We start from the raw sequence: 27441 nt of genomic DNA on the forward strand, positions 1-27441 counted from the left end.
TCCTGCCTAATTTGCTCCTCACAACCGCTTTTGTCCCCAGCCGAGAACATGCCCTTCGTGAAGCACCCGGCGGCCGCCGAGCCCCGCTGGCACGAGTGGGACAGGAAAGCCCAGAAGAGCGGGCTGAGGCACACGGTGTTCGCCGTGACCGGGGATCGGTACACCGGAGAATGGCTGGACAACCTGCGGCACGGTGAGACGCGCGGGCCACGGCGTGCGAGTCCTTCGGGCCGGGGGCGGGCAGCAGCTGGAGACGTCCCTAGGAGAGCGCTCATCGCGTGCGGCGCAGCGTGTTTATCACGGTGTAAACGCTTCGATATGCGTCAGGCAGAAATGTGCTCGAACGTGGTTGTAGTCAGCAACTAGCAATGCTTTTGCGTGCGCTCAGCTGCAGGGCAAGTGCATGGAGCGTCCAGATTTGGGCAAAGCTTTTCCCTAAAAATACAGCAAAGTGGGGTCAGCGCGGTGCCTCCGACCCCCCCGCCGGCCCCCGGGCTGGGGGAGCAGCACGCGTGGCCGCTCCGCAGCACCGAATAAACCCGGGCTGCTGGCGGGCAGGTTGCCAGCCCTGAGCTGCGCTTGCCCCGGCAGTGGTAGTTCAGGCTCAGGCCGTGGGCTCTGCTGCCGGGGACCGGAGCCGCAAGGGGAGGGCGATCCCGCCGGCACGGGGCAGCCGGGCCGGGCTTGTTTCCAGGCAGCAAACCGAGGCTTGGAAAGATCGAGTGCGTTCACCAAAGGCCACGCAGGGAGCCCACGATAAAGATTAATGATGCTTCCAATGATGCCTCGGGAAGCTGAACCAAAGCCTAGACGTAAACCTGCCTCTGCACGGGAAGCGCTGCAAGGCGCTCGGCTCACCACGGGCTCCCGGCTCTCCCCGCAGGTTCGGTGTATTTGGGCAGAGAGGGAAGCTTTGCCCTGCTGCTGCTCGCGGGCAGGGAAGTGTCGCGAGCCCTAAGGGCAGCCGCAGCCACCCGGCTCTTCGTGGCTGCGGTGATCTGGCTGCGGTTCCCGCTCTTCGTTCAACAGGTAAAGGCACGCAGATATGGAAACGCACGGGAGCCGTCTACAGCGGCGACTGGAAGTTTGGGAAGCGGGATGGTTACGGCTCGTACAGCATTCCCGACCCCGTCACCAAGGAATACAAGAAAGTGTATACGGGCTGGTGGAAAAACGACAAAAAATGCGTAAGTGAGACCTCCTTGGCCTCCCCCCACCCCGCCTGCGGCGAGGAGGCACCCACAGCAGCGTGGGCCCAAAACGCGGGCAGCATTTGGGTGCACGCGTGAGAAAAGGGCACTTTAAGTACTGATTTTTCCAATGAAGTCTGAGCTGAAGGTGCAGAAATGTTCTGGGGAAATGAGTATGCGGAACAAGAAAATGAAAGCAAGAGTAAAAGCTTTCTTATTTCGGCCTTTGCTCCCATGGGGGGGAGTCTTCTCCCTGCCCCACCGGCCTTGGCCAACCCGACTTTACGCACTTTTCCACCTTAGATATTGCGGGAGCTGTATTACTCCCCAAAGCCAGCAACAGAAAAGAAATGATGTGATTTCTGAGAGAAGCTATGAGCAGGAGCTTTCCTCCGGGCTTGGGCTTGCTTTATATTTTAGCTTGAACCTGCAGAAAGCCCGGGAAGCGCGAGAGCCCCGGCTCCAGGCAGCCGTCCCGAACGCGCCGTTGCCGCCGGCTCACCCGCGGCTTAGCCGGGCAGGCGTGAGAGGTTTGGCATCCTGTGTCTTAATCTTCCCCACACGTTAATTTAATTACTACCGTGTTTAAAGCGGCCGGGGGAACTTGCTGATAGAGCGTGCGTTACAAGCGCTGCAAGAAAAGGCACCTTCCTAGGACTGCTCTTTCCCGAGTTTTACAGCGCATTAGACAAATAACCCACGTCCTCTTGGAAATTAAGCCTGTCACATAAATCACCAGTTTTTCTAAAGAAAACGTAATGAGGAAGTCATCTGGTAAAAATGACTGCAATCTTATGTGCAAAATCCTTTTAGGAGCGTTTTCTGATCTGCTGGTGGAAACCTGGTGCTACCCTTTGTGCCTGGCCTTAAATGAAGTTAATGGCCTCTGATGCCCCTAATTGGCAGGCGGCTCCGCGGCTCGGGCTCTGCAAGGGAGCCTCCTTGCTCCTTCTTTCAGAACATATTTTGGATGATTGAGCTTTGGTGAAAGATTTATAATGACATCCAAACATTACTAGTTTTTTTTCCTGCTCTAAAAGCCTCCCATTTACATCCACGACGTTTAATAAAACCCGTGCTCAGAAAAATCAGTTATTTCCAGAACTGATTTTGTTTTTTTGCAGAGAGAAACTTGCTTTCTTCCCATGGAAAGAACTCACTGATATTACCCAAATACGTCGCGGTGGTAGGGGCTCCTGGCGCAGGGGGTCGCGGTGCCGGGCAGGCGCACGGGTGGCTTTGCCGCCCCTCCCGCCGGTCCCGCAGGTGAAATTCAGGGCCGGCTTTTCGGTTTCTCGCAAAGAAGGAAGGAAAAAAGCGAAGAGGCTGCTCAGGCCGTTACGTTTGGGGTTTACAGAGCAGAAGGCAGAGCGGTTTCCGCAGCTCGCGTCGCTAGGAGGCCGCTGGCCTGCGAGGGGGAGGGAGGGAAATCCCGAGCCGGGGCCGACCCGGCTGTAGGAAACAGCCACGCAGAAACACGTAAAATCCCCGCTTTGAGAGACGGGTGTTTTTATGCTGCCTGTCCCAGGCAGATTGATACGCTAGGAAACCCCCCTTTTAGCTAAATATTAGCAGCGACTACGCCAAAAATAACATCCTGAGTCACAAACCTGAGATTTTGTCAGAGGAATTAAATCATTCTGCAAACGCCCTGCTGTTACCTCTCATTTCCCCGAATACCCAGCGGGCTGGTGGCACTGCCACCGTGACGGGTGACGAGCCGAGGGGCGGCGTAGGGGCCGGGGCCGCTGACGGCCGTCTCTGCTGCCGCCCAGGGCTGCGGGACGAGGCTCTACGGCGGCGGGGAGCGCTACGAGGGCGAGTGGAGCGGCGGGCAGCGCAGCGGCTGGGGCCGCCTCTACCGCCGCGACGGCTGCGTCTACGAGGGGCAGTGGCGGCGGGACCGGCCCTGCGGCCAGGGCATGCTGCGCCTGCGTGAGTACCGCCAGCCCCCCGGCACCTCCTCGTCCCCCCTTTCAGCAGCCCTTTCGGCGCCGTTCCCCCGCCCCGGGTCTCGGCGGGCGGGCGGGCGTCGCGTTGCTCGGGCCCACGTGCACGAAAGCTTGTTTTTGCTGTGATTTACATTTAGATGAGCGGGATGGTTGGGGTTAGACATGACATACTGTTGGGTCAGAGAAGAGCAAATCTCTCTGCAAGCCAGGCGCTTTGCCAGATGTGCTTTCTGACTCCACATGCCGAAGAGGAGGCTGGTTTACAGTGTAAAAAAAGAGACGTTTTCTTTCTGCCCTCTCTCACTCCGACGCCGGCTCTCGCCAAGCGCACGCAGGGGCTTTGTTAGCGCTCCATCCCTCCCCAGAAAGAAGAGCACATCACAGACTGGGAACGCTGGGACAATCTCATCATAAAAATAGAAATTTTGATTTTTTTAAATTTATTTTGCTTGGAGTTTAACGCATTTGTCCCCAAAGCCAAGCATGCCGAAGCTCTGCAGCACAAGACGCTGCGTCCCAGGGATATTTGAAGAAATACTCCCTCCTCTGGCACGGCCTTCAGCTATTGTTTTTCTCTCGAAAGTCGTTTCAAGGCTGGGAGTTAACTAAGCAAAGTGGCGAGGAGCAGCGAGCCGGCCCTTCGCTCTGCATCGCAGGCAGGGCAGCGCCGTCTCGCCCGACCGGGGACTCGCTGTGGACCAGCGGCTCCGGCTGATAAAATCGACGCGCTTCTGCGGGCAGGTCGGCCGGCTGGGCTGCTCCGCTGCCACCAAAGCCACCCTCCGCGGGCTCCGTCGGAGTCATCCTCGGCAGGTTGTAAATAGTCGCCGGTGCCGCCGCTCTGCTTCGGCACCCAGCTGCTCCGAGCATCGCCTGGAAGCGACGGCGAGCTGGATTCCTTCGGGTTAAAATTAGCCGGAGCAGTGATTTTGTAGCCACGAGCTCAGCGCGTTGAGCTCAGCGGCTGGAAGCGTGCCCGCGGCTCCGCGAGGGGGGAAGAGAAGGAGTTCTTCAGCGGAGGTCACGACGAGCTACCGCTCAAGATTAAATTGCTTATCCTGGCGGCATGCCCGGAGAGGGCGACCGCGGACGGCAGAGCCGCGCGGAGCTGCTGGCGCCGCTGCAGCCCGTCGCAGAAGGGTTTAAAACCAGCTCATCGCATGTCCACAGCGGAGACCTCAGCTGCGAGCGAGCCGGCATCCGAAATGCCATGGGGGAGAGCGGACGGGAGCAGCCGACGGCCCCCTCCGTCCCAGCCGGGCCGACCGCGGTGGTTCCCAAGCTGTCGGTGGCTGGAGGACAGAAGCCAGGCTGCTCCCACCACGCGGCAGGGTAGGTGGTGAAGATGAGCATCTAACAGGGCACACGCTGAAGATCACCACTGCTCTGGCACCATCCTACGAACCACGGCAGCACCTGGAGAACCTCACAGCAACGCCTACCACGAACAGCTTTCTCTTTTTCCTCCTGCCTTACCCCGTCCTGGCAGCCCCTGACCAGCTCTGCAGCACTGCTGCGGGGTCCTGCTGCTTCTGCCACCTCCTGCCACAAAGGATGGTGAAGTCTTCTGACACCCAAAGACATTCCCACCGAGTAACTGGGTCAGAAATCCCTGTATTTTTTGGCCAGAAAAGAAAATACAGGAAAATTGTCTGGGAAAAGGAGACAGCAGAGGAATCTCCCAGTGAGAACAGGGTCACCTAGATACATCCCAGCCCACTCACACAGGCGTGGACATGACCACCCTTCTCAACCAACGTCACTGGATAAACGTGCTCTCCTTTGCTTGCAACTCTGCATTTGCAATAGGCCCTTCCCATTCATGAAGGGATTCTTGGAGAGCAGCTCAGTGCCCCAAAAAAATCTCTCCTGCAGAAAAAACAGAGATGCGACACAGCTGGAAAAACAGTCTGTAACTGCTTGCATGAACTGTTTAGACATTCACAGCAATTCCTGAGCTGTAATTCATTAAGGGAAAATAAAACTACAAGTGTTATTTGAAATTAAGATTATTTTGGCTGGAGAAAGATCACACAGTACTACTGTTCCTCACCCAGAGGAGCAAACCTCTCCAAGCTGCAGTTCCAGTGCGATTAGGGGCAGTGACAACTCTGAAACTCGTGCCCTGCAATTTTTCATGTCATTAAGAGCAATTCAGCTGCTCGTCCCTTATCCTGAGCTCATTCTCTCAGAATATACATGAAAAATGAATATCACCAGGAGAAGAACAAAGAAAACGAGTGCATTTAATGTTCCAAGTAAGTAAGCGTGGGCTTTATCTGCAGCATTTTCTCACGCCAAGGCACAGCAAATAGGGCACAGTTAAAACAAAATGACACACCATGCTGCATCTCCCTCAAAATTACCGACAAGGGCCAAATCGGGAGGCAAACAGATGATCTACTCTTATGTTGCTTTTCTGTGTTGATTGGTTTCCTTTGTAGCCACCTAATGAAATGGTGCACGTTTCATGGTCTGTTCATGTATTTAATTGCAGCAAACGAAAATCGGTATGAAGGAGGTTGGAAAGATGGAATGAAGCACGGACCAGGGAAATTTTTCTACTTGGATACGGGACAGTTGTTTGAAGGTGTCTGGGCAGCAGATGTACCAAAATATGGAATCATGATTGACTTTGGCAGAGATGAAGCTCCTACCCCTACTCAGTATCCAATCCCTAAGGTAATTGCTTGGAAATTTCATTTTTGCTAATGATGTTTTTCATTAACAGCATTCATCAGAGCTCAAGGCATCTGTCCAGGTAGTGTTTCATTCTTCAAGCGATTGCTCACGTGGGCTCCAGGCTCGCTGCCTGCGTGCTTTTGGCCAGCAGTGTCCTAAATGGCCCTTTTGGGACAAAAAGCCTATTTAGCACCAAGCGGTCTGTGCAAGCCCAGCATTGGAGCCTCTATTACTCGCCTGAACATCTGAAAAAATGTAGTTCTCATGCACCAAAGCTGCTTAGAGACCTGAACCAACACAAAGGAAACGGAGACAATAGAGGCAGAGACAATAGTGGGATTTGCGTCAAAACCAAATGACTTCTCCAAGCCAAATTGCTAATGCTGACTAGACCTTACTGAAACCCTGGTGGCTGCGATGCTGGTCTCAGCTATGTCCTCCACTCAGTCACGCTGAGCTAGGGCTTCTTCTGTGTCCACCAGCTTGGTGGGCAGCAGGGCACAGCTTCCCACCTGGCCTTAAGGCAGATGGAGGGATATCCAAGAACCAACATCTTCTGCTCCCCTTTTGCCTTAAGGAAGCAGGTGATTCACAAGGGAGGTGCAGAAGAAGAGCAAATCCTAATCATCCTCCCAAGACTTTGATACGCACAATGGAGCACGTGGACACCCCACTGTGATAGGAGACACATGAGCCGGTGGGTACGTTGGAGCCTTACATCCCAGTTAAGCTCACATCATCTCTTAACACGATGCAGCTAAAGCCTGCAGGGGCCTGATGACAGACAGCACACCTCACTACTCACCACTTCCCAGAGCATGAATAGACAGTCCTACTTTCCTACAGGGTCCTCAAGAGCTTTTCTTCAGTGTCAGGTTCCCTTGCCGTTGTGGCTATGCAGAAGAAGTTCCACAGCAAGGACCCGCTAAGACACCACCCCAGGAACGAGATTACATCTGCTTGGCAGAGAAACGCGCTTGTGTCAGTGCACAGCTGGGAACAACAGCTGTAACGCACTCCTGGCAAAGCAGCTCTATCTGCACCCCACAAGCTATCGGCTCACAGAAAGGCTCCATCAGTGGCGTGAAGATGAATGGCAAAACCCAACTTAGGCCAAGTAACTTTACAGGATTTTTCTGCACTAGACCTCAAACCTGAGGAAAAATTGCCACTTGTCTTGGCTCAGTTAGTGGCTGTAGGGCCTTGCCATAGCCCCCTGTAATCAGGCCAGAAAAAACTTATCTCACACAAGAGAAACTCTAAATGATAACAAAAGGGATGAGAAGAACTGCTTGTGGTCAGCTCATGCTGCTACAGCTCAAATGGCTGGCTTTAGGTCTTGCCTGTGCTCCAGCAACCTGGACAAGTAGCCTGTCCTCAGAAGGTAATTAGGCACGTTGGTTTCTTCATGGATTTGGACCTGAGCTTCTCGATTCCCCATCTGTGACGATGTAGCATCCAGCGCTGTCTTCCTGTTGCATGGGACTGCTAGGAAAAACAGTAGATCAGGGAGGTGCTCAGGTGCTGATGGCAATGAAGAGGTGGTAAGAACTGGACAGGTTAAACAAATGCAACTACCAGCCTCAGCCTTGTCCTACAGCTAGTGCTCCCACCCCTGCACCCAAGACTGGGGCTTCTGGTCAGAACCAGGGAACAGGAGGAAAGGCCGATGCTGGAAGCAATGGGCAGCCCCACTCCAACGGCCGACGCAGCCGGTAGCATCCCAGCTGCGCATCATGGCAGTGGCCAAGGAGAAGCCGAGATGTGTCTGCTGCCAGGCAGCCATCTGGCACTGGCCAAGGCACGTTCTTCGTGGGACTGTGCCAGCCCCGCACCTGGCAGCCTCAACCTGCTAGAGATCGCTTCGGCGCAGGATTGGGGCACAGAAGAGCCCGTTCCGCGCTTCGTGCCCTTGAAGGAGCGGGGACATGGGGATCTCTAGGGAAGAGACGTGGCTCCAAGCGGCACAGCTGGCCAGAAGGACCTCAGCCCAGCTCCCCGTAGCACACATGCTGCACGCACGAAATCCAAAAGGGCCACGCGTTGCAAAGGGCCAAGTTCTGCGAGATGGGTGAGGAACCTTGCTGGGGGCTGAACAGAAACACACTCCATCACCACAAGCACAGCACAAAGGCCTGATCTTAACATGTCACGCTGTGTTATTCCAATAACACGGGGAACAGCACAGCCCTGGCCAAGAGAATCAGGTGTTGTTGGCTCCCTGGTCCCCCACAACAGGTAGAGGGACAAGGTTGCTGCAAGCAGTATCAGGCAAGCTTCACCAAAGCTCACGGGTGTTTGTTACATCTTTGGTTTCCTTCACCCTTTTTCTTTTTTTTTTTTTTTTTTAAGTTTAGTTTCTATAGCACAGGTTCTCCGAGCACAGACACTTTTGACAAGTCAGTGAATTCTCCAAGTACTAGGTACACCCACAGCAGTGTAAAATAAACACCAAATACTCACCATGGAAGAACAGTCCAGCGCTTGCTTGCAGGAAGAGTGAAAGGAGCAGTACTTCTGCAACTGAAAATATTTACCGTAAGCGGTTTGTCAAAGGGCACCCGAGAGAACTGCTTCTTCGACATCCTAGCCCAAAAGTGGTTGGATGAGTTACCATCTTGCTAAGGCAGCATGTTCAGGCTGTTTCTTTAAACTCCCCAAAGACCAAGTTATGACCCTGTTTTCTTCCTGCTCTGTGAACAGAAAGCAAGCATCAACTTACCCTGCTGCTACTACACTTCCGATTGGAAGAGATTCGTTTAACTCTCAGAATATGAAGGAAATACCAGATAAAGGAGTAAAACTGAGTTTAGATTTTTACTAAGCCTTTGTCCAGTTACCTTCACAAGAAGCTGTTAAAGAAACCTAGACATAGGGTGAAAGTTAGAAATTGCCAAAACCAGAGATGGAATAAATAGCCAGCTTTTGCCTGGCACAAGGCTAATAGCAAGAAAGGATCCGAGATTCTGTGTGAAATAAGTGTCATTTTGTGTCTTCACCAGCAAACAGGTAAAAGGAGCAAACAGTGGTGCAAAGGTTGGGCAGGACATAAAATGGCTGAAGGCTAGAGTGTAGAAAAGCTTGGGAAGAATTCACTGCATAGACGATGGGGCAGCAGGAAGGCAAAACTTGAAGCTTTTTACAGACACAGAAATACAGACTACAAAATCAAGGTGCTCGTACGCCTTGCTCCAAGTTACTAACACAGAGGGAGCTGGGAATCGGCACAGGCGGGAAGACCATCTTACCAGCAAAGAGTGGAAAATAGCGCTGGACACGCTGCAGTTGCGGTACTATTTTATCGAGTGTTCTGTCCTCATTACCCTGCACACCGAGAACACAAGAGGGGCAACAGCAAATCCGGGAGTCGACGGAGCAGGAGAGGCCTCCGGTCTTCAGCACCAGCGGACACCGAGAGCAGGGTGAGCACGCAGCACCACGACCACGGGACCCTCTCCCACAACAAGCAGCTTAGGGACTTCCCAAGCCAGGGGTGGATGAATTCTTTGATTAATTTGCTCCGTCACTTTATACATTTTTGGTAATAATTCCTACCAGTCAGCTTGAGTTTTTGACACTTACTGAGCCTGGAAGCAGAGTTTTTAGTAGGTATATTAACACAGCACCAAGCTCTTGTTGCAGGGTGTTATCCTCTGATTTGACCTTCTTCTCCTGATCTCTTGAGAAAACTATGCAACAGCAGAAAGCTCCAGAGAGAGGGAGGTAACCGTAGAGCGGAAAGGCACAACACAATGGACCCGGGATATTTGCTGTTACAGTCACTGAGCCAAGACTTCAGGAAGCAAAGCAAAATAAGAACAGGACTGGATGCTCTCTGCCTGGCAGAAAAACCTATTTGAACCTCCCAGAAAACAGGAGAATATAAAGCAAGTTGGACTCAGGTGACAAGTTCCTGGTCAGTGATGCAAGGCTTGGAGTCTGCATCCAGTTCCATGCAGGTTCCCGGACTCAGCCAACTCCTGGTTTCACCTGATTTACTGATGCTCACTCTGACTGCAAAGCACTCACCTATTAAAGCCACAGGTGTGACCCAGCAGGTTACAAATCCAAGTTTTGCCCAGGAATACGTCATTGCTAGAAGATGCACTCCACGCAGAGCTACTGCAGGAGACAAACTGACATCCAAAATGCTAATAAAGTTAGAAAAGTGCAGCAATGTTTCTAAAACGGCAATTGAAAGGCTGTGATATAAACTAGAAGGCCTGCTACATGGGAGACTCTCCATTAATGCTTAAGTAATCAGTATTTATAAACTCTAAGCTTCTTTAACTACACTGCATAATTGATTTGTATTCTTTTTATTTAGATTGAACTAGCTGATCCAGATGGTGTTTTAGAGGAGGCCCGAGCAATGTTTGATGACAGCCAAAAATAGTACTAACTGGATCCTGACGAAAAAAAGTAAAAAGGATGCTAGAGGAGAGCAAAACCCTGAGTTACTCGTTTGTCTCAAATCCACACCGCGGCATATCGGATGGGGTCAGCCGCCCTCTCCCCCCTCGAGACTGCCCACCTAGGCTTCACTCTGCAGGCAGCTTTGCTCACACATCTCCTACCAACCCCAACTATATGAAAAAACAGCAAAACGCTGGAAGACAAGCGCAGTGACTTGTTGCTCAGGTCCTCTATGGTTTACTTGCTCCTCCTATAAAGAAATCGCGCTCCTGTTGGTTTCAAGGTCTTTCACACTGACTGCAGCTCTCCAGGGCTCTGCTTTTATAGAGCAGAATAGAAATCTGCTGCTTTTCTCCAAGGCAAATAAGCCCCTTCCCCTCCCCAAAGTAACTCAGCCCAACACACACCTGGGAACCGAGATGCCTTTGGAGGTCGTCACAGACCACACTGCTATTGGCATTAACGTAACACTACTTGTTCTCTGTGCGTATTGTGCAAAGCAAGGCTAGATCCCGTTCCTAACCATGCCGGGACGCAGAGCAGCAGACCTAACCCCAGCTCTGTGCCTGCACTGACCCACGAGCCAGACCCGGCCGGGCCCTGGCCCCATGCGGACAACGCGGCCAGCAGAGCCCCTCGCTGGGGAAGTACCCCCAAGTGCCACCACCGAGTGCCACCCATGGGCGCACCAAGGCGGTAGTGCAGCTCGCTGGCCACAGGACCTGTGGGTGAGGGTGTAACTAGCTCACCTGCTTTAAACGGCATTTCTGAGTATCATGTGTCCTGTTTACAGTTCACTTGGCCCCCTGACTCCTCATGTTTTCGCAGCTGAAAGATAACCCACTTTCCTATTTACACACACAGGGAGAAGAATAACAGCACATTTTAGCTCCAAGATTTAAGCAGGGCTGACAGGAGGAAAAGCATGCCAAATACTTTATATTCTTTATACCTGTCTGTGTGAGCAGGAAATTTCATCTTTATACTCACGAAATGAGTAGCTGAATACATTTAAGAGATTCTCAGGAATCCACAATCACAATTACCACAATACAGGCTGAAGAATGAGAAGGGATGTAAAGAAAACGAAGCGTATTTTTAGGCGTCTAGATAACAAATAATCAGCAACAATTGAGTATATTTTTATTTCATTATTTTAAGTATTTTATATCTAAATCAGTGGTATACAATAACCAAGTTTAAAATGCTTGAGGTAAATGCTTAATACCGTTAGTATAAATAAGGGATTTAAAAGGGGGGGGGGGGGGGAAAGAAAACCACCACTCCAAGCGCACTCCTGATGTTTCCAGCCATGCTTTCTGGTCCTGGTTACTGACCCTATCACAGCTGTGAGACTGTGCCCAAAGTGTAATTTCCATGACCATTTCCACAGCTGGAAAATATACTCAATACTAGAGCTTAAAGTGCAGAAAATAGTTAGAAAAGCAGCTGTAGCAACAGCCCCATTAGCTTGGAACCTACCAGCTTTAAAAAGTTAAAAATAAGGTTGCTTCACCAGCTTGCAATTCCCTATTTCCCCACAGAATCCCCACTTCTTGTCACTTTGTAAAGGATCCACAAAATAAAGTCAGCTACTTATCCAGGACAGCAAGTAGTTTTACAAAATAAGCTAGGAAAATATATTTTCTGGACTTCCATTCATAATAAAGTTACAACTCTAGTGCATAATTTACAGACAGAAGTGTAATTTTTAAGCCTGACAGCACCTTTTCACCCATTTGTTCTAGTGTGAATATTGAGTGAGATTTGCTTCCTTTACCGAGGCTGTAAGAACCCCCTTCTCCAAAATGAGCCTCACTTTAGTAAAGGATGCACGAGGAAATTTTGTGCCTACTACAAAGATCTCAGGTTTTGGAATGCTGCTTTATTAATGCCTTTACTAGTGCAATCCTTCCAGTGTTCCCCAAATGGACACCGGTGGGATTGCAGCCCCAATTCTCATCATCAGAATTACATCAGTAATTGTATTTTTATACTTGAAACCTAACACAATAGCAGAGCTAGAGAAAATCCAGTTTGTCCTCTGGGTACCAGAAGGACTTGTGAAAACGGCAAGCGGAAAGCGGTTTTCTGCACGTGACCAGAAAACACCCCTGCAAGAACGCCACCGAAAAGCAGCCAAGCAAGGTTGTTACAGCTACTTTTCGGAATAGGAAGGGCACCGTGGGCAGTCTCGTCAGCACCTTCTGCTGCTGCAGCGCTGACACCAGCAATCAGCCCCATCCACTTCACCAGGGCGCTTCCGTAGCAAGCCCCACACTCTGCCATCCGAACTCCGTAAACACATCCCCCAGTTTGCAATACGCCAGGATAACCTGGGGTGGGGCTGGATCTGAGAGACCACGCTCTGCCCAGGCTCAGTCAGGGACAGCCCCGCTGCACCGCCACGTTCACCCCGTCTCATCGCCACGTCCCACAGCGAGCTATGACAGGGGTTCAAGTTTTGTTCCACGAGGTTTGAACCGGTCTCAGCTTGTGTGTTCAAAAAGGGCTTGCACACATTAAAGCCAACAGCTTCTCCAGAGAAGAAAAACTGCTTTCCAAAAGTTTCACTTCTAGAGACAGCTGGAATTACACCAGTTCTGCAGCAGCCCAGGACAAACGCTGCAATCTTGCTTGGACAAACCTCGCATCTAATAGACCAAACGGAAGGTTTTGCTTCAGGAAGAAATCGGAATTTGACACAGTAGCCTCACTCTATCAAAGATGCATGTATCCAAAAGTAAGCAGCAATATTATTTACAAATAACCTGCTCTTATAAATAAATCTACATAAAGTAGTCTCCAGACCCTTTGGAAGCAAAAAAGGTGTAAGTTATTAAATACAACACTTCATCAAGCAGAAGACTTTCTAAACAAGGAAGACCAAGGCATAGCTAATTACTTGGGAATCCAACAAAGAGAAAAAGTGCCTTTTGCTGCTTGTATCTGAGGATTTATTAAAAAAATACATTTTTATATAAAAGTATAAAATAGTTACCACTTTGGCTTGGAAAAAAAACAGTAGTGGTTCTGATTTTCAAGCAAAAAAAATTATCCAGTGATAATTTCCATCTAGTTTCTTCTTTTTAAAAAAGATTCCTACATGGAAAACAGGCAATTCTTATCTTCAGATAATGCCAGCTCATGAGAACTTTAAAACACTTATTGCTTTTACTTTCTTCCACAGAAGAGCGCAGTAGAGTCTCAGTCCAACTCATGTGGCCATACCACATCACAGTAAGACTAGTCATAGGTGTTTAGGGGGCTATAAAATGTGTAACTGCCATGGGAAAAGGCGCTGGAGAAATCAGTGAAGTAATTACTACTTGGCAGCAAAACACACTGGGGAAAGTGGTGGGAAAGCTTTCACTTCTACCATCTGTCAGGCTTTCTAGAGAGCACAGCACTAGCACTGAAACCAAGTGCTAATTGCTGCATATCCCAAGTAATTTGTATCATGCCACGCAACATGTAGTGGACAAGCAGTATCTTCTAATAAATGCCAACATCAAATAAAGAGAGGAAAAGTGCTTCTCTATCCATCCCTAACAAATACGAAAAATTACAGTGTTATTCTCCGTGTATTTATGTAGCCGCCATTCAGCATTAACAAGAAGCAATCTACGCAGTACTCGCTAGAGGAGGAAGGCTCACGCAGTGCAAGCACACCCCACCATCCATTCCTCCAGACATCAGCTATCCACAATGTTATGACAACATTTTTTTTCCCATAAAGAGTTAGAACAACATTTATAAATCTCTCTTTAAAAACAAATCCATAGTTCAACCAGTTCATGCATGGGGGAGTCAACATCGCAAGGCAGAAGCAGAATAGTGTGTTTATTTTAAGTACAGGTTTATGCAAAGTGGCTAACACCTGGGGAGATGGTATCACCTCTGTGATCCAGCTGATCCTGGAGCCGTGCAAATTCAGCAAGTTCATTCAGTTCTTGAAATTGCCTGTCTGTTTTATGGCTCACCAGTGACCTGTAGAAGTGGACTGCAAACACAATGAAAATCAGTCCAAAAGGAACCATTATAGATGTTGATGCAATGGCTGCTGCCTCTCCTGATGTGATGGTAGAACTGCTGTTCTGGGATGAATCAAGAGGGTTCTTCTTTAAGGGGAGAAACTTCACCCAGCAGAGTAACACCACCTCTGCAAGAAACAGCAAAGTCCCGATAACAGTAGAAAATGCCCAGGCAAGCTCAATGTGCCGATGCATACGCTCATGGGGAGATTCCTTTACTGAGTTGAGATTATGCACGTTGCTAACAGCCTCTATATTTGGAAGAATGCAAGTACTTATCATGAGTGCAAAAAGATGAACTGCAACAAGGACAGTAGTACAGGCACTGAAAGCTATCAGGAGACCTCGAGGGTAGTCATGATCTGCATCTAGCTGAACTTCTACCATAGCCACCTGGAAAGGAAGAAAAAAAGACAATAATCTATAGTCAAATAATATTATGACATAGATATTACAAGTTTAAATCTGCTCGTTGCAACTATTTTTATTCCAGGATAATTAAACATCACATTCTGGTTCTTTCTATTTATGTCTGGACAATAAAAAAAATACTTATTTAGAATTCAAATGCTTCAGGAGCATCTTCTGATCCAAAGGAAATAATCACCTGCATTTTAATTTCTCTTCATGTTATTCTGCAACCTTTTCATCTGGCCAAAGTTTACATCTGAGGTATCAAAGCACACTTAAATTTATGCCTTTTTATACTTATTGCTCAGCTGCAAAGCAAACCATCAATATACAAAAAAGCTGTTAACAGCACAACCACCTTGCTACCTCCAGCTCATCCCAACAGAACAGCTGGACCTCATGATCAACACACTTGGATTCTTAAGTGAAAGACAACTTCTTTTCTGTGGTATATTGTACTGGCAGCTTCTGATCTTTCACTATAGATTTTAGTGTTTGTACAGGGTATTAGGCAATGTTTTGTGCCCCAAGTATGTAGAATGAATACTCTACAAACTCTTTTGAAGTAGGTATCTACAACATGAAAGCCTGTGAAGGCAGTGTACTGCCCTTCACAATCTCGGTGGTCCTTTTTTGTTATATATCAGCGTTTAAGTTCTGAAGAGCAGGAACCTTTCATGGGGCTCTCAGTTTTACTCCTTCATTCAAAATAAGCCTTTAAGCAGACTCTAGAACACAGATTCAAAACCTGAATGCCTCCATCATGCCCAGGGTGGCCAAATGGGCCTGTTAGAGGGAAGAAGCCTAGAGAAGGCTGGAGGAAAGAAAAACAAGTCTCCCAGAAAATTAAAGACAAAGTGCTTCCAGATGTTGCTAAATGCTCTTTAAATCACAAGGGAAAGATACCAGAAGAAATCACTCAGGTCAGCATGCTCAGATCCCACACCCAGACAGCACAGCGGCTTCTACCATCTGAACTAATAATTAATTGCTGTTCACAGTGGAAATCCTCCTGTTCATGGGACGAAAGCAATAACAGAGAATCCCAGAGAGCACGAAACCCTGGAAGCGGTGTCTAGCCATGCTCACGGGCAAGCAGTGCTACCTCAGGAAGATGCTGCACGGGCCAGTCCTTCGCTAACACATGCAGCCGTGCCCTTTTATAAACTCGAATTTCCAAGCATGCCTGGGCTGAAGGAGCAGAAACTAGCATTAAAAAACAGCACTAGAAAATTCCTAAATTGGACTCAGATATCATTGATAAATGAAATGTCTCTAATGACAGAAGCTTTTCAAGTTGCCAGGTGATTTTAAGCATGCACAGTTGATTAGAGACATTAATCCTAGAAGTGCTCTTGAAAAAATAAGCAAGCTTTCCTGATAAATTTGCCTTTGAGACAAAGCACAGCTCCAAACAAAGATGGAACGATGCAACAGTGTGTCTGTATGTAGTCCTGTTTCTCAAAGGATCTCACTAAATAGCCAAAATACATTTAAAATGTAGAGAAAAATTAACAGCAAACTAAAATATATGTACATCATATGGGGAAGAGGGAGGCTGGCATTCAGCACAGCCTGTCCTTCCTGCGCACTGGCCACCCGCTCTCGATCCTCCGTTGAAACAACAGCTTGCGAGCCCAGTGAAAGCCAACTGGTTGAGAGGTGGTAATCGTCTGCCAGGCTGGGCAAACTGTTCAGCAGTGCCCTGCTGACTGATGAAGCTGGCCCAGGCCTGTGTAACTGCAGAGGGAGCAGACCAACTTTGGGCAGCGCTAAGCTATTAACTTAGCTCTTCTGTAGCTTACCGTTTGGCCCTCAAAAAGACCAAGAAGCCAGTTATTACAACACTGCACAAAACAATTGGCTCTTTTATTCCCACTGATACAGTCTTAGTCCATTACAGTATGCCATTAATGGTACACCTCAACCCTCACCAAGTTCATACAAAGAAAAGCTTCCTAAAGTGTGGGGTAATGTGGATGCAGAAAGACACAGAAACTAAGATCCAAAAGCAGCTGCAGAAACAGGAGAAAATATTCAAATCTTACTCCTTTGCTAGAGCGGAGCCAGGCTACACCTGATCTGGGATCCTGTCTCCCTGCGTTTATAGGTCCAAGATGTCCTGGGACCGCAGAACAGCTAACACACCAAACGGATTAACCCAACCCTGGCTCCTGCTCAGACACATTGCAATGGGCACTCAAGGCCACCTGCCAATATTTTCATTGCTTTATTGAAGGTCTCTAACCTAATAAGCGTAACCTACCACCCAGCTGGTAAACAGTTTCCACGTGTTACAAGAAACTCTGTAAGAAACTCAAATATATTTAACTCTTGCTTAAAGATTAAAAAACATCTCCCTAGGCTCAGCATTTCAAGGGATGAGGGCGAAAGATCTCCCCTTTGAACATTCAAGGTGCATTTAAAAGAAATGTGGGTTTTTCAACTGTGGGAAACTTCACATTTGAGAGGATAACAGCGCGGTCATCACGTCTGCTTTCTGCAGGCACCTCCCCGTAAGCCCCGGAGACCTCACCAGGTGCTGGGCGTACTGCACGCCGTGTTTTTCATACAATACTTGCAATCTTTCACCACAGAGGATTAATCTTCATACTTACTGAAATCTTTTCTTCTCAAATTTTCTGGTTGTTGTGCTGATTTTGAAAGCTAGGCTGCCAGTTCTATTTTAGACTCAAGAACATCCCAGTATTTCAAGACATTTTAATCTTCCATCCTAGTACTTACGACAGTAGCATAGCCAAACAAGACACTAAAGAGATTCAGAAGACTTTATTTTATTTCCCTTTAAAAACCTGATGATTAAATATTTAATTCCAAGTATAAAAGAAAACTTACATTTTCACTGCTTGAAGTCTCTATGTAATACTGATATCAAACATCTGATTCTGGAGGTTAGTCAGGATTCCCTAATTCCAACATACCAGCTGTTCTGGAGCTACTATTCTCCTCCCATCTCAAGAGAGAGCCAAGAGGAATCTTTCTTCCTCTTCTCAACCCATACTGAGCTAAAAGAAATGCTAAGTAATCACATTTAATCTAAACATACCTGTTTCTGATTTGGCTCTGATTGTATGCACCACCAGAGCAAAATCCTGCAGGAAACCAGATTAACTGAAGCAGCATTCAGACGCTCAGATAGCTCTGCGCCTGCACCAGCGCAGACACAATCATAGAGACGACAAGCAAACTGTTAGAAGAAGAGAGGTTCAGGCCAGGAATCCCAGTCTTCCTGGATTAAAAGGCTTCATTTTTAACACTGCTGGGCGTTACGCTAAAGGAGTGACCCCAGCAGTATCTACAACCTTCATACACTGATGGAATAGGTTAAATCCGAGTTCCAGCTACGCAAGCAAGGCTTTGGTTTATACGGCTGACAAATGCATTAACACATAGCTGCTTTGCAGAGAAAGTTTGCTGTTTTAGCAGGCCCAAAACCATCTCATAAAGCAAGAGCTTTCTGAAGCTCAGCAAGACTGTAGCTGTTACTTAACACTTGTCACACGTAACCCGGGGAGCAGGAAGGGTGTTAACTTCCTGCGGCTCAAACCATGCCGGGCTACTCCAACACCAAGCGTGCTTTCTCTTGAATTATGGGGAGCATCTACGGCACTTGAAAGGTAGCCTAGGTACCAGCCTTTTAGCGTGTGCAAAATAAACTGGCAGCCAAGTAGTCACCACCATATACAATGCCATTTTTTCCCAGTTTGGACTGATGTTAACAGACAAGGTGTGAATAAAGCAGAGGCATGGCACTTGGCTGTCCCAACCCCGAAAGCCTCGCGTACAAACCTGCACGCGGCCAAAAGCTGCAAGGGAGCAGCAGACTGGGGCATCCCGCAGAGGGGGGCACCCCGGGTCAGCTTCAGTGTCTTCCCTAGCCTCACTCCCCCCACGGCAGTTCTGTGCCAGCAGAGCTCTGGTGCCGAGCATCAAGGGACACCAGTGTTAGGAACGACACTTAAGTTGTTAAAGTCAGAACTTGGCTATCCTGCCAATAAGTAACATGACCTCTTCTCCATGGCTGGAGCCACAAGGGAAAATATTAACAGTGTCAAGTGCTGGGCCAGGACAGATCCCACAGCAAGGTGAATAACAGAACTGCTAAAAGGGAGACAGCATCTGCTTGTTTTGAGAGAAAACAGTGCAATTTAGCAGCTTGGGAGACCACAGCGTCTGGAAAAATATTTCTATTGACCCTGAAAGGATCACAGCTTCACAGAGTCCAGCGGATAGCGGTAAGAGATCCCCACTTTAAACACTCAAGATATACTTACAAGAAAGACGCATTAAGTGCAGCTCCAGCAATGCATTGAGAATGCTTTGCAGATGGCAAGTTCCCAGAAAGGGAGCTGGATGTTTTTCCTAAACCCTCCTCAGGGAGAACATGTGATAGAAGCTAGAGGCTATACGCATAAGAGAGAAAGGCAGGAGAGTTCTTCATGGGTTCATAGACGGGAAAGGCAAAAATTACACTGAAGCTAATTAGCTGGACAGAGACACCCTTAAGCAAAAAGAAAATGCACTGCGTAAAGCTGCGGTTTTAAGTAACGTGGTGACACTCAGTGTTAGCAACACCCTGAAAGGAGGAGTGGGGAAAGCGGGAAGCACTTCTTTCCCATTCATGCGGATTAATGGACATTTCACAACTCGTTTCAAACGGAGACTTTGGGGAGGCTGCGGCTGCAGAAGGATTTCAGTCAGCTGAAGTGGACGGGAGGTCTCCAGGGGCACAACAAAGCCTGCTTGTGCTCGTGCCTGGCAGGGCAACTCCTGCTTGACCCGTAAGCGAAAAACTAGCTCATGTTTTCTGTCTCCTCGGACTGTCAAGGAACTAGCGGACACGCTGCCAACTCTTTTCAGCTACAAGCCTCTGTTCTTTACTGCCCGGGCCAACCTCCAACCAGGCACCTAAACCAAAAAGCTCCGTTTTCCACTGTCAGGCCCCATGCCTGTTTCCAAACAGTGACGAGAAGCTCCTCGTCTCTTTTGTTCACGCTGCGATTTCAAAATGCACAGATCACGACTGCTCTTGTAAAGCAACACTGCAGTATCAAGGTCCAAGTGAACATACCTGATACGATCCAAGTCCATGTAAAGCACGACCTTCTACAGACTGCTGATGTTCCACGCAGGAGGGCTTTTTCCCTCCATGTCCTCTATTAACTTTCGACACCCTTTCAGAACACAGGCCCTGCAGGGCAGGAACTGTCATTAAGTCGGCACAACAGCCAATACAATGTACTGCAGCACCATTTCCTTCACCTTTTTAAACGTTTCTTGAAACATCTGCCTCCTGGTTTCTACCGTGCAGCCAGCAAGGTTGCTGCAAGCATCCTGCTTTGCCACGTAATCACAGAGCAACCCAGGCTGGGAGAGATCTCAAGATGTCATCCAGTCTAATCCCTGGCTCAAATAAGAGCTAACTTTAACATCAGATCATCCTACAGAAATGACTGACAGACTTGCTACAGCCCTTAACAAAGCTGTAAATCTGGAATACAACTTCTTGACAAAGTTAAAGGACTCTCACGCTGTTAAGAAGCGGGACTGGAGTTCAGTTGCTTTTAGAATACCAGCGAATTTGAGCACACGATCGTGGCAAGGCTTCCGACAAGCCTGGCTTTCACGGAAAGCATCGTGGCAGCCTGATTACCGCCACATCGCAAGAAACTAAACAACCCGCACTGAAGAAGCTGCATTTCAATTTTAGCTATAGTTTAATAGCTTGAAATAAATTCATTTCACTTGCTTATGTACGATGCTTCCATATCTTGTTAGACTAAAAAGGTCCAAATTAGGTTCCTGCTTAAAAAAAGGCCTGAGTGCTATGAAGGTTTTATCCTCACAAGAGCACTTACACGGTGCATCTGACAAACATCAGCTCCATAGCTTTGCAAAAGCAACCTATGCTACACTAATATAAGCTTCCACCAGCAGCAACACAATATTCCATAAAGAACAACGATCGGTCACACGCAGAGCTGCAAATGAAGCCTGAAGAGCTCATACGGCTTCTGAAACGCAGGAGAAGCAACTGCCCTGGCTTGCCTTCTGCTCATCTCTACCACAGCACGTAAATTATTTCCCAGTTTTATAAGCCACAAGACAATTGACTGGTTTCAGTTAACTTGGTTTTAATTCCAGCATAAGGCAGATTTGAAGTTCAATTTCTGTTTTAGGATTGTGTTCGCTGAAGGAAGAAGTAACTAGGGAAAATAAAACGTGACAGACTATCAGAAGGAAAACAGAAGGGAGAACTAAGAGCCACCCATGTAGCAGGTCATATTGACACTCAAGACTTTTCAACATAGGGAAAAGAGGTAACTGCTCTTTGTTATCGCGTGAAGTAACAACAGCAGTGAATTCAGTTTTCAAGAGGGTTTTGACTTAATCATAAGCTTGCATCTTTGTACAGCAGTAGCTAGTGATTCTGAAAGAAAAGGAAACAAAATGCCTTATCCCGAGCAAATCTATATTATCTATGAGCTATTTATAGATGACTTCCTCTCCTCCCCTTCTGCAGAGACAACTCCTAGCTTTGGTAGGGAGGAATATAACACAGGCTGGGAGCATGTCCCAACTGTCATACTGCATGGGCTTTTATCCTCCGTCTCTCATAGCATCAAATACCAGCATTAACACTCAGCTGAGACTCAAGACTGAGTTCAGCCTGCCATGGGATAGACAAACTGCTTTAAATCTGACAGAGCCGCAGTCAATTCAAACTCTTCGCTGCCAGCTCCGATCGATGCATGTGGCTGCTATTCCACAAACTGCCTGATTTCAGCTAAATACATCCTATAGCTGGGGGCTGGGTCAACAGCTACCGAAGGCCACGCGATGGGGTGGCTGCAGATTTGCCCCCCCAAGCCTACAGAAGGCTTTGACCAGTCTAGAGCTCCAGTCGGAACTGCTCCCCTGTCCTTTCTATCTGAGACTCAGACAGGAACGACAGAGCAGGAAACCAGTTTCGTTATTAAAAGCTACTGGGTTGAAACACAGAAGATGTCCTAATGACCCATTTAACTGAATACTTTGAGAAACGCTGGCTCTCGGTATGATCACGCTCTTACTACGTGTACTGCTCAGGGAGCTAGAGGCATTGCAGACCTCTTACAGCGAGCAAAGCCCCTTCAAAAATGACAACATGCCTCCAACACCAGTCTCACTACAGACACCAAGCACCTCTTAATGAGTCCAGCTCTAGAACGACCTGCACATCCTTGCAGCCTGCTCTCGCCTCCTCTCCCCGACCACTTCTGCCGTTTCCAAGCAGGAAGCTGACGAAGACGACAATTCTCCGGCAGTCAGGGAACAGAGCAGCTTGTCGGGAATAGCTTGTACGAAAGCTGTGCCGAATGAACATCGCAGCTACGTATTGTGAAGGTCCTTCCAAACAGCGAGAGGAGGATGTGAATCATATCTGGGTAAGAGTACCAGTGTGACAATACCTTTACCTTGCTGTTCCGATATACCCCAAGTTATACTGGGATAACTACAGGTTTAATCAATGCCTATCCACAGAAATATTTGCTTCGGCCTCTATACACCTTACCTCCATCTGTTGTAGCAATGACTAGAGTTGATTCAGTCTAGTTATCCATATACTTAGATGTGGAAGTGACTCTTCCTAATACACACTAACCTCAGTAGAAAACAAACAAACAAGAAAACCCCACAGAAGTGGCTTCTCAACGTCCTGAAGCTCACATCAAAAGGCTATTTCAATACCAAATCCCACCTTACAGCCCCTAGCTTACCCGTGTGCAGGGCCACAGGGGAGGCTGGGGATGACATAGGCACCCCAAGATCATCCGAAGCGAGCACTCCCCTAGCTGTGTCGTGAACCCCCAAGTCCGACAGTCCCTTTTCCTGACAGTACTATTCGTTCTTAGAGACAGAGGCACAGAGCCAAGCTCCCTATAGCCTCCATACCATTCATTAAGAGTCATAACAAACTCGTACAATATGACTCTGTATGGGCCAGAACCAGCCACCGGAAATTAAAAAAAGATAAGTCAAAATAATGATATTGTAACTGGTTTTAAACAGAAGAGAAAGTACACGTCATTTATCCTTTAGCCTAGAATCTCGACTTCATGGCTTACTATATTTTACAGAATGGCAAAACACATTCATATTTATAAAGCCACCACCTGAATACAAATACATGATTTAATTTGGTTTTGTTAGTAAACACAAAAAGGTTAATACCCATATAATCACAGTAAATGCATCCGGAAGAGGCAGTACTTCTACAGAGCGCTACTTACAATAAATCTATATTCTAAGTACAAGGTCAGACTACGCAGCACAGCAGGGAGAAGATAACAGTGGCTTAGTATCAGCTTCACATCCTCCGAGCTCCAGCAGCCCCAAGCAGCCATGCAGAGCCGCTGCGAGACAGCGCGGCACCAGCCCCGGGCGCTCCACGCTGCCTCCTCGCTCGCCTGCGACCTCGAGGCAGGGATGCTCGAAGGAGCAACTAAAAGCCGCTCTCGTGACTGTAAGCAAATGTAAGAGGCCTTTTATACCCGGGAGAGTCTTCAGAGCACAGTTCTAACCTGTACGTGCAACAGCGGTACAACTGTAAGTGGTGGCGGCAGCCATAAAGCTAGGCCTGTAATGTTTTCCTGCAGGTTGCAAAACACAGCTATTGCATGCTATTCTGCTAGCAACTCAGAGAAACAGAGCTAAAACAACTTCTAAAGAGAGATCATTCAGTGTTTACAACCGCAGAGTAAGCTTTACTAGAGAAGGGCTATGCTATCATGAGTATCCATACAGCAGTGGGGTCTGGGGCTTACCTAGGCAGTATCAACTACTTTTATGGAAATGAGTTTCATAAATATTTGTCAGTGCAGTCAGCCTTTTACAAGCGATGACTGAAGCTGTCTTCAGAGACTGCACTGGCTATACTTCAAAGCGAGAGCTGACACTTCTCTGACGATATTCAGCAGTGGAGGCTTGTATATCACTATTTACACAGCAGTCTAGCCAGTTCGCATCGTTAGAGCCATTTACGAGTCAAACGCACTGTCTGGCAAATAACGCCCTCAAAACTCTAAATAATTCAGGCAGGCACATTGGCAGTATAGTTTAGATCCCTAGTTTAGGCTAAGCTTTTTCACAGAGCTATTAATTGGGGGGGGGAGTTTTTCAGTTTGATGACTGTTGTGATTTAACAATTTCCGTATGATATTTGCGACTCAAGTCCCATGGGGCTGTCACATCAGTATGTGATGCAACTCTGGTGATGATATGAAGCCACCAAGTCTGTTCTGTTCAAACTAAAACACCCTGCCCGCAGTCTGTCTCCATTACAGCTCTCGATCCTAGTGCGTGTGCATGAGCTAGCGTTAGCAATAATGGGTATATTCTGCTTAATGGTTCCAGTGGTGACAGCCAGCACTGAGATAGGCTGGATTAAGAAATAAGAACAGGCATGGAGGGAAAAGAAAAAAAAAAAGTCATATATCAAGACCTGGGATTTAAAGCAGAAGAAGTGAGAAATACCAAATGCCTCTACTAGGTGGAGATCAGCACAATACCAGTCAGCATGAGTAATCAGCCGAACCCTCAGGTCTTTCACAGGCTACACGTACGCTATAGTTGAGAATTTCTTTCTCTGTATCTAACAATTTGGAGATTGATATTACTTGCTACATCATAGATTGGGAGAACATCTTGAACGCAGAATTATAAACTTCATGGGCTTCCTCCTAGATGCACGGCACTGGATGGTAACACCCCTGGAAACATGCATGAAGGAAACGCCTGGGCTCACTCTCCTGAGGTTAGCTCCATCGACAGCTTGCGGTTACCAGATCAGGCATCTGTTTCTCTGAAGCTGGCACACAGCAGCAAATTGCTATGTGTAGCTCCAAAACAGAATTCACATTCAAAAAGGTTTTTACCAGTTCTCACTGCAGAAATGTAACACTTGTGAACACAAAACTTGGCATTTTCATACTCTTCACATAACTGACCTGTGCAACCTCCTGACACCCGCATATGCCATTTAACTGGGGTATGCTTAATCAGTCTTGAGGGAATAAGCTCTGAAAACCGGTCGCAGTTATACAGATGATTAGTCCAACGATAAAGGAATAGCTTCGCGAGGATACTCAGTTCATACTAGTGGATGAGAGTACTGTTTAATAGAAGAGCCAGGATGAATGGAGCAGGCATGAGAACAGGCACGTTCCACTACCGTCAATTCCCATCACTTCACTGGGTAGTCTCGGAGGGTCACCTAGACTCACTCGCTCTTTCTTGCGTAGATAAGGAAAACTGAGGAACATCGATGCTTAACTGCTGTTTTAAATCTAAGATTAGGTTGTGCTTTAGTAGCAAATTGTTCCAAGGTGAGTTGCCAAAGAACCTGCTGAATTCAGTAACTTTACGCAGATGTGCCAGAAGGCCCTGTTTTTCAGTGCAGAAGTTGGTAAGGACAGATTCAAATGATAAGCAGGGCAAAGTTATTTCAAAGGAATTTAAAAAAAATTGAAAAACTAAGTCAGCTTTTCCAATAATAGATTAGAAAGTCCCACCTAAAGGACTATCTATAACAGCAAAAATCGATGAAGTTAGGAGTTGATTTCCAAAGCGGCCTTGTCAAAGTAGGGGGAAAAAAATGGAAATTTTTGAGCAGGGCAATTTCCAGGTTACCTTAGTATTATGAATATTCACATTTAACATTTCTGGCTACCAGAGATTCTGCTAATCAGAACAAAGTGCCTTTTTCCTGAATGACCCTAAACAAGACAAATTCAATTAAAAAAAAGCAGCAGTTTTCAGCTGCAGGACAGTGAGCTTAGAACTCTCTCACAGAGAATCAAGAAAGAAGTCAGCCCTACCCCATATGTCCATGGGGGTTTTATAGCCCACATGGCATATACTTACCAAAAAAAAGGAATTTAATAGGTTAAGTATAACAGATTGAGTATGGCTTTTAGATAATCCTTACAAAACTCTAATACGCTGCAGCTTCAAAAATGTGTAAAAAGAAAAATCCACAAGCCACAGTTCTTTCCTGTGTTTGCTCTCAAACTCAACGCAAAACACTGAACCAAGAAACAAGCCTGACGAACCGCTGCGTCAGAGCGGAACAGGCTAATAAGGAAAACTCGTTAGCAGCAGAGGAGCGCGAGCTCGCGGCGTGATGCGCGTTACCCAGGGAGAACCAGCCCAAGCGCGCCGCTGCGCTCGCACCGTTGCCTGTCAGTCAAGCGAATGCCAGTCCGCCGTGGGCCCAGAGCGTATGCTGTTTTTAGCCGTTGAAGAAGGGCAGTGACATTTATTTGACCGCCCGAAGGCTGCTGCAGACCAGCCGCTGGGTTTTGAAGAAGCATCCTCCAGTCGGAACAACGGCTCTTAAAGGGAATATCTCTTACGGCTGAAAAACATATATTTTTTTAATCTGCGCAAAAGTCAAAAGCGAAAGGAAACCCCCTCACAGCTGCGCAACCCCAGACTGAGCGCAGGGGCACTGCTGCGGGTCGGCGGGCAGGATGCGGCGGAGCTGGCAAGTTACCCTATCTCAAACTAACTCCGTTTCAAATAGTTAGGATTACCAGATTAGTTTTCCTCTGCATCAAACCCTGAAGTAAAGAAAAAGCCCGACGACAAGATAAGACATCTCTAAAACATGCACCAAAAAAACCCTCCAAATTAAGTAACTTTCCAAGATTTCCTTAAAAGAAAGGCTTAGAAACGCCGCAGCCAAAATTACCGAGGACGAGCAGGAGCTGGGGGGTCGCCGCCAGCTCCAGCCCGTCCGTTTTCCGGCTTAATTCAGCGGAAAACGGCGCTCGGGCAGCACCTGCCTGCGCGGGGGGGGGGGGGGGGGGGGGGGGGGGGGGGGCAGCGGGAGCTCCGCCGCTCACACGCGGCTCCGGAAAGGGCTGAAATGCGTGTGTGTGGGGGGGAAAAAAGTTAATTTCTGTGTTTATAGCAATTTAAGGTGCTCCGTATGCGGGGAAGACGTGCTGTCCGGCGCGGTTTTCGCGTTTACAGCGTGCTCCGCGGTAAAAATAAGCAACAAACGGGACGATTTGGAAGTGTTGCGCCAGGTTCGGGAGCTGCAGCGGCCGCTTTCGGCTTCCTGTGGGGCAGCGACCTACCGCCCCCCCCCCCCCCCCCCCCGCCTGCCCGCCCGCGCCCGGAGGCCACGGGAGCAAGCCCGCAACCGGGCTGCAGCGGGGGCACCGGGTGCCCGGGCCCGGCCGCGGGGCGGCTCGGCGGGAGGCCGGAGCGGGCGCAGCACGGCGCGGGGAGCCGCTGCCGCCGGCGGGGCCCGGGCGGCGGTTGCTGCCGGCGCCACACGCCCGCGTCCCCCCCTCTCCCCCCTCCCCGCGGCCTGTCAGCGCGGGGCCCCGCGGGGCGTTAGCGGCGCCCGTCGGGCCAGGCCGGGCCGGGCCGCTCACCATGGCGAAGCCGGAGAGCAGCGCGGAGGTGCGGCTGGAGGCTTTCAGCTTGGCGCGGCTCAGGTAGAGCTTCCGCCAGGACAGCGCCTGCATCGAGTGCTCGTTCAGGCTCATGGGCTCCGGGCGGCGGGCGAGGCGGGGAGAGGAACCGAGCGGGGCGGAGAGGGAGGCACGCGGCGGCGGCGGCGGCGGCTCCTTCCGGCCGGAGAGCGAGGGCGCCAGCTGCGCTAACACCCCATGGCGCCCGGCGGCGGCTCCTGCCGGTGCTGGGGCCGCGCCTGCCGCCGCGGCACTGCGAGCCTGCGCG

General features: G+C 48.6%; 2 protein-coding genes across 2 annotated transcripts; one reads left to right on the plus strand and one right to left on the minus strand.

The window, feature by feature from the left end:
• Positions 1–11507, plus strand: MORN3 (MORN repeat containing 3). The gene is made up of 5 exons (XM_026114578.2): positions 1–193; positions 1030–1187; positions 2966–3125; positions 5640–5824; positions 10152–11507. The coding sequence occupies exons 1-5, from the start codon at positions 49–51 to the stop codon at positions 10218–10220; spliced, it is 717 nt and encodes a 238-aa protein (XP_025970363.1). The 5' UTR covers positions 1–48; the 3' UTR covers positions 10221–11507.
• On the minus strand, positions 11367–27441 carry LOC112991813 (calcium release-activated calcium channel protein 1). The gene is made up of 2 exons (XM_064521968.1): positions 27135–27441; positions 11367–14667 (listed from the first exon to the last, which is right to left on the minus strand). Exons 1-2 carry the CDS (start codon positions 27246–27248, stop codon positions 14101–14103), a joined length of 681 nt encoding a protein of 226 aa, XP_064378038.1. The 5' UTR covers positions 27249–27441; the 3' UTR covers positions 11367–14100.

The sequence above is a fragment of the Dromaius novaehollandiae genome, chromosome 17 (assembly GCF_036370855.1).
Source record: "Dromaius novaehollandiae isolate bDroNov1 chromosome 17, bDroNov1.hap1, whole genome shotgun sequence".
Taxonomy (NCBI): domain Eukaryota; kingdom Metazoa; phylum Chordata; class Aves; order Casuariiformes; family Dromaiidae; genus Dromaius; species Dromaius novaehollandiae.